Raw genomic sequence first — 8,293 nt, 5'->3', positions numbered from 1 at the left:
AGAGAAAAGTGAAAAATGACGAAGTACTGACGCTTTTATAGCAAATTTATCATCAACTGAACATTTTACATCACTAAATTCATCACAAGTGACATTCATGCGTGGTAATTACTGGAGCTGCAGTGAGCTGTCAGGAAATGTAAAAGTTATTCACGTCATATCAATGATAGAATCACCACCTGGGAAAACAGAACTCTGATTAAATAACACTCAAAACACCAAACCCAATGAAGTGAAACTGTTTAGAAAGAAAATTCTGATAAACGATTTTATCGTAAGAAATCGATGTTGAAAGAGAAGAGTTGTGAAAATAGTCCCTAAAGTAATAATTAAAACATACGTTTTGAGCAATAGACTCTTTTATCGATGTTTATGAGGCTGTATGGGCATTTGGATTGGATAAATGAATCAAATCGTAGTAGTTTTTTTTTAATCTAAGGAGATATGGCATGGTCTAGCGTGTATATGGACTGTAAGTACAGTCAATGCCCACGCAATCTTTGGTATGGTTCGAATGTTATTAAAATGTTATTTATTTTTTTAGATAGAGTAAAATAAAATACCTTCCACTTTACATTCACTTGGTCGAAGGAGTAAACAAAGCCTTTAATACTACGATTCTTGTATGTACTAGAATTGATATAACTTTTATATAAGTAAAGCAGGTATAATCTCGCTCCAAATTGTTGAAACCTCAACAACGATTTCACCTCTTAGGTTATGTTTATGGTGCGAAAATTGGTTTAATACGTGAGTGAATAGATTTTTAAGCTAATAATGTATGTAATTTCAACTTAACATTTTGACTGCAGATTTGATTAAGGTGAACGACGCCGGTAGATGTGGCACGTACTATCCGCAGTTTTAAAACAAATTTTGACGATTAACGTAATCATGAGATATACAATGTACGTTCACTCATAACATATCATTGAAATCAAGCTATGGTGTTTACCTCAGGCTTTTATTACACGTTTTGTAATACTGCCATCGTAAATTAAAATATGTGTAATTGTGGTGTTCTGGCATGTTGAATAATGACTCTTAGCTAGCCCTGGGCTGTTCACCACAGACAACTGTGTTAGTTGTCTGTGTGTTCACGTAGATATACGGGCACGCTCTGTTACTGGCTATTGATTTGTGTTCATTATTTATGCCGCGTTGCTTGGTAATTAGACTAATAAAAATGTATTTAAAACCCCAACAGAGAACGAAGGACATTCACCATGACATACTAAGAAGTTTGAATTCTGTGTCCATCTTCACAGTGTCACAAAATTTACTCGATTTTATTTAAAGGTTAGTTTTTGTATAATTTTTGAATGGATTTTTTTTGTGTGAATTTCATGGCGGCAAAGTACGGAGAACGCCTTCAGTGCTTTTCGCGCCAAACGTTCACATTGACGACACATGAAATATATTGTTGCAAACCCTTTTTCATTCTGTGAATTTGTTGGTAAGCTTACATGTATAAGATTTAACTAGCCATAGATTGATAACAGTGAAGAAAATAAACGCTGTCGGGAAAATGGGTCGCCATCGCGCCATGGAGAATTGTGATTGAAAAATTGAGGTACTAAAGGTTAAAAAAGTATACTTTGTAAAGTACGGATAATTCAGTTATTTGGAATTATCGTCACTGTCAATAAAAAGTGAATGAGTTGGTTTCTAAAGAGATGTCACCGTGATCTTTAATACGCTCTAGATAGCGTTTGACAAATCGCTTTTGTGCGAAGTACTTGACGAGCGGCCATCACATGATTGCTTGGCTATATGACTTCATATCAATACATCGACAGGGAACGTCTGCAGCATTACACACATTAGAAGAGACAAATACAGACTTGAAACATTTTACTTCGATTGTCGGAGTACTTATATCGAATTCCGGTTGAGGCAAATTGACTCTGAGAGATACAAATGTTTCGCCTTCTTTATAGTATTAAAGTAGAGCTCAATTCAGGAAAATAGCTTTGTACAGTCTTCAATTGATCATAGATATATATGATCTAGACATCTTATTTCATCCAGACCATCATATATGAGTAACGTGGCGACAAAATAAGTACTCATCGTTAAGAGCAAATCAGAATACATGAATACATACACTATCCTTATCATGTGGCTCAATATACATATACGATCTTACCATTGTGTCATGATACGAGCCAGGCAGATGAATCTTAATACAGCCCGTGGGCAATATGTAGTACGTAGTCTAAATTGGAATTTTCACAAGATGCTCTCAAATTTTGGCAATCTAACTGGCAGAAAATCTATTACAAAACTTGATATATATTTCTTACAATATTAACGTCACTTGGAATGGGCTGATGCATCCTTGGATTGTGATGTTATCTGTCGTCCTGGTAGTAGGGTTGAACACCATCAGATCACAATGCGCAAACATCCATAATGTGGCAGTAATGATCCTTGCGCATGTGTATCGTATGGATGTTCCGATACACCATAGCTTTAAATACAAAATGCCCAAACTCAGACCACTATATTCTCTATAGTGGTCTGAGGCCCAAATAAGGACTTTAATGTGAGTTGTTTGCCTGAAATGGGTTATATGCATAATATAAATGATATCAAGTGATAAGTAATACTAATAGTGCATATATCATTATGCCTCATGAACAATTTGAATAACAATTAAAAACAAAAACTATTTGCCCAATGTTTATTTTTTTTCACTTTCAATTAGTGCTTAAATATTCTGGTTCAACAATCATTTTTATGAATGTGGTTTCGACAAAAAAAAATGACCTAATTTCACAATTATGATTTATGACTATTTATAGTTATTTCATGACTCTTACATCATTGCCATTCTAAAGTGTAGTTAACACTCTGACCACCTTGCTTCATCTTTGTACAATAATCCTTCCTTTTTAATATCTATGTCGACGGATAAAGAGACATGTTTATATTCTAAAATGCAAAACTTTCATGAAAAGCATCCCATTGTTACTTATTTGATGATTAAACAATTAAAGTCAAATAAGTCCATGTGGACATTAGCAGCTCCCAAACTGTCAACACACCACACACCATATTGAGACTGGTTTGTATCAGTCTATTGTGTTCGGGTGTTCAGCTGTAACTCCAGTCGGCAATCCATCGAGTTATTCAATATATTGCTCATATAAAGCACATCCGACTTAAATGGGCTTAAGCTGAGTTTATACGTCAAAGGAGTAATATTTGCTGCATATTAAAAGGCACCTATACTTCCTAAAGCATACTTAGCCAACAATTGCTACTTAACCTATTATGAAGTATAATGTACACAATACTCAATGACGTAATGCATTATATTTATACTAAAATATCATGCCACTATTTTGCCCTTCATTGTGCCAACAGCGCTAGAAGACGATTGATCTTTAATATAATTAATATTCATCGGTATTAACATTAAAGTAGGATACTCAGTAGATGTATTATGAAAGTTTTTGAACCCGAATACAAATACCTTATACACTCAGCATGTGCCATTTAAAATTACTATTATATTTTGTTCATCGAAATTTACTGGTACGTTAACTTTGTTTCTTGAATTGTTCAGTGGTATATCTATTATTGATCTGCAATTAAATGGTTGCGCATTCAGTAAATAAAAGCTTGCATAATAGATATTGGTGAAGTTGTATTTATATTCAATATCTACGGGTCAAATGTGACGAATGCACTCAGTCACGATGTTGGACATTAAACATAAGTGCATTAAACACAGACGGAGAAATACATATTTACTTTTCAACTCTAACATTTATTCATTTCCCAATACGTTGTTATTACATTTGGAGCAATCCTACTACCAGAGCAAGGCGAGCAATTTCGAATGGCGAACGCTTCCATAGTGGTAAGTATAAACATTGCCAGCTATTGTAAGTTTAAATTTGCACCTTATTTTATTTGCAGGAAGTAGAAAACATATTTAGCTGACGTAGTTTGAGAAGTGATGCTAAATGAATAATTATCTTGATAACAATGAAATAATGACCTTTGACCTAACATTATGGTTAAGCTATTCGCGTCATGAATAATTTTGATACTAACGACAGATCTATAAACAGGCTAAAACAGACCGAGGCGGGATAAAAAGGTAAGACGACCTATTAATGTTATCGTTTACTATAATCGTTAACAATGTTACATAATAACAAAATTTATTGCGGAAATGCTCTAGAGTCATTTTCGTGAAGAGACAGAACATTTTCTGTTTGCGAGAAGAATGAGAAAGTCATGTTAAACACCAACCAAGCAATAGATCGTATGAAAGAAAAAAATCGGAATATACACCAACTTGAAGATAATCATTGCAATCGACATTAGTATTTGAAACACGGATATATGTGCACTACTAGTACTGTGTTAATTATCACTTGAATATAAAGAGCGTAATGTGTCGCGATCCCAAATAAAGACCCTCACAACGAAAATGGACTTAAGTATATTAATAAAACAACACCGTTTTTTTACTTGTGTCTTTCATATAATGGCTAAGGTTGGTTTCTATGGGAACAATCCTGCAAAAACCAGTAGCAATAAAGTTGAAGACAAAGATTTGATATTTACATTTCTCGATACATGGTTACAAATTACTCCATCTCCGGGCTTTTGTGTCGATTTTCATTTATCAAAGGAGCCAGTGCGCCTACACTAGATACATACTAGTATCTTGGTTTTATTAGATTCTATTAAAGCTGAAACTGGAATGTTTTTAAAAAAGGTTTTCTTAGATACCATGACTTACTCTTATACATCGTGAACAGTATTGAACCATATGTTGGTAAACATATGTTTTGTAGCCATAGACACAATAAGTCAAATCAAATTGATTTTCGTGTCCGCACCCAAAACATCAGCGCCCTCAATGTCGATCACGATTTCAATCTGTTTGTGTACTGCTTATGGATAATATTGACCACTGATATGATTAACATGTACAATGTCTAATTGTTGGTATTTAATACTTTTCAGTCAGTGGTTGTCTGATCGAAACACGATATTCGTTATATAACTAGTACTAGCATAGTTTGAACAGATTCAAAACCAAACTTTTCGCTCAAGACGTACACTTGCCACCACACTAATTAACAGATACAATTTAGTGAATATATCTATGGTTATTTGATGAAAAAATGACCCGGTTGTAGCTGGTGCACGTGCAGGTTTTAAATGGCTCACGCAAATTAAAAGTTCTTTTCCAGATTTGTCACCTAATCAATAATAGTATAGAAAATGATTTCCGGACTGTGGTAAAGTGATATTCTCTGTGCGTATCTAGTACCCAAGTATATTTCATTCAGGGACCATATGTTTGATAGGAGATAAAGTAAGAGCATCATATCACATGACATCTTTAATTGGAAATTACGAATAGTGTAACAGAGAATGAGGGATTTAATTTTTACTGACATGGACACAACAATGGGCACGTATAAGTACGGTGTTTAGGCAAATTTTACGCAAACACTCTTTAATAAGACTTTATCTCATTTTCATCCCCATTTGTGACTGTACTTTATCGATATAATACATGTAATACTTTGCCAGGAAATCATGCAAAGTGTCCCGGATGTTTAATAATCGTGTTATTTAAAATGTTGAAATGGTAGTACAATCCTATCTAAATAACACATCGTCGTAAAGCAACCATGGTTGAACATACTCCTCCTATCGTTGTAAATCTACATACCTACCTACATACATACATACATACATACATACATACATACCTACCTACCTACCGACCTACCTACCTACCTACCTACCTACATACATACATACATACATACATACATACATACATACATACGCACACACATACACATACATACACACATACATACATACATACATACATACATACATGTACACATACACCCCCCACAGACAGACAGACAGACAGACAGACAGACAGACAGACAGACAGACAGACATAGTCACTGAGATACATATACACACAGACACACACGAACACACACACGCACACATGGAGACAGACAGACAGACAGACAGACAGACAGACAGACAGACAGACAGACAGACAGACAGACAGACACATTGCATTAGAATAATATCGTCAGCTTGTATACATTAATTGCAAATATTGATTTCTAATAAAGCGTGAACCACCTTTCTCTTTACTTTAAAATTAAAACCATACTTTGGAAACAATGGATGCATATACAGACACATATATTTTTCCACAACAAATCATCGATTTACGATAAATCAAACAGTATTTTGTTGTTGATACTGTTGTGAAGTTTGATTTTACATCTGACGGGACCAGCAATATTACAGTTTCACCCTAGTGATAAAAACAAAATGTTTTCTAATGGTACCGTCGTATAATTTTATCTCTTTCACATCATAAAACAAGAAGTGTAACGAGAAGATAGTTCAAATCAAATACAAAACACGTACACTTTCAGTCAGTTTTTGTTATATCAAAATACATATATTTTACTATATCAGTTGTAGTATTCTTCGCCCTTGTAATGCTACTGAAAGTTACATTTACCTAATTATGACATTTCAAAAATAGCCGCTGGTGGTCGGCTGGTTTGGGATGAAACTGGTATTCCCTGTCCCGCCAATGGTACGGCATCACCGTATGACAGTCGGTAGAAACTATCTTGGATATTAGTTCATTTAGGGAAATAAATTTTGTTTTGCACAAATTACAGTCTAGTATACATATGCAAATTAATGATGTTTTGATTTAACTGCAAACCTAATTACTGTTTAATTAAACGTTTCATCTGTGGAAAAGTAATTAAAAAATAGAACACAAACATAGGAAACTATCCCACCTGTGCTTTCTTGTACGCAATCAAATCAAGATCTTCGTCAGTTTTGCGTTTCTCCTGCAACCATTTGACTAAATATTCGGCAGTTTTGCAAGACGGGTGGTGCTTCTTTAACATTTCCTTTCTCTCTTCTTGGCCCATTCTTTTAAGTCTACGAGTTCTTGATTCATTTCTCACTCTGCTGAGTGCTTCGTCGAGTAAAGCAGAATTTCTACCGTTTTGTATCGATCCCTTGGATCTATTAGAATTCGTACTACCAGTTCGGCTTGGAAGAACAAACCCGGCTGACATGGCAAATTTCCTCAGGACAGCTCCATTTTGTTGAGCAGAATGTGGTCGGTTGGCAGTATTCATTAGGAAATAGTTTTCATTCGTCCTCTGCAGCGGACAGGAGTTTGGTCTAACTTTTGAAACTTGTCGCGGTATTGATTGTGAGATTTCCCGAGTCAGATATTGATGATCGCAAACGAGTGTAGGCGGTTCGGAGGATAACTCACGTTCTGCGTATTCTTCAAAGCAATTGTTCTGCTCATCATTAATGGCCTTTATAACGTCCTTACGACCCATCAGCACCAAATGGTCTAGGCGCTTCGGGGTTGTCATGGTAACTGGACGCAAATGTGTTGAACCAGTCCTTGGGTAAGCAAGCTTTCGACGTTCGCGTCGACCAGATGCCGCCGATGAATCATTGCATTCAACAGGGGAGCAGTTCCCATCTTCCTTTGGTAGCAGGTCTGTCATTTCGCGGCATTCAATAGGCATCATATTCAAGGACAAAACACTTTCTCTTTTAGGAGTGGAAAGTTATTAATTCTTTTGTTCCTTCTGCAGGCTGGGTAAACAATAAACCTGTGAATGTAATCACAAAACGGTGTTTTGTGTCAATACAGTTAACCATCTTTAACGATTGCAATTTTGAAGGCGTATACAGAAAACGAAGATCGTTTACATGGGTGACGTAATCACATGACATCGTGAAAGACGAAATTTATAGTCAGAGGCATAGTTTATGAACGCCAAGGAGAAGTGAATTGTGTTCAATTCATTAAATCCGGGTACATTGATACTAACAGTATGACGTTGTGGTGCCCTTTTGTCCAAGAGTTACATACGGGCATTCAACCATGTTGATCATGTCTTTGGTAAAGAGGAGATGTTTTCTTTTCCTTTCAAAGCATTCCCCATGACTGAAACGATCTTCTATGTTCTGGGTTGTATATACGGTGCATTCTACAAAGAGTTGTATTATATTCACCAACATTTTTAGGAACAAGTGTGGAGATAATCTATGCTACGTGAAAGGGGAAACATCTAACCAAGAACATGGCAATTTAGAGGCAGATAGCCAATTCTCTGGGATATTTTGTGTTATATGTTGTTGCAGTAGGAGGGATACTTGTAACGTAACGTATGTGGTCAGACAGTATTGAACGATTTGCACTTGAAAACATGAATCTAGGCCA

General features: G+C 35.5%; 1 protein-coding gene across 1 annotated transcript in view; it reads right to left on the bottom strand.

Moving 5' to 3' along the window:
* LOC144434315 (uncharacterized) overlaps positions 1 to 7,571 on the bottom strand; it is a 17,986-nt gene extending 10,415 nt beyond the window's left edge. Inside the window, exon 1 of the mRNA XM_078122766.1 lies at positions 6,834 to 7,571. Within this exon, the coding sequence (XP_077978892.1) occupies positions 6,834 to 7,571 (738 nt within the window). The remainder of the gene's footprint in view (positions 1 to 6,833) is intronic.
* Positions 7,572 to 8,293: the final 722 nt, after the last annotated feature.

Source organism: Glandiceps talaboti, chromosome 4 (genome assembly GCF_964340395.1).
Source record: "Glandiceps talaboti chromosome 4, keGlaTala1.1, whole genome shotgun sequence".
NCBI classification, from domain to species: domain Eukaryota; kingdom Metazoa; phylum Hemichordata; class Enteropneusta; family Spengelidae; genus Glandiceps; species Glandiceps talaboti.
The sequence above is the reverse complement of the archived record's forward strand: the minus strand, read 5'-3'. Positions and strand labels throughout refer to the sequence as shown.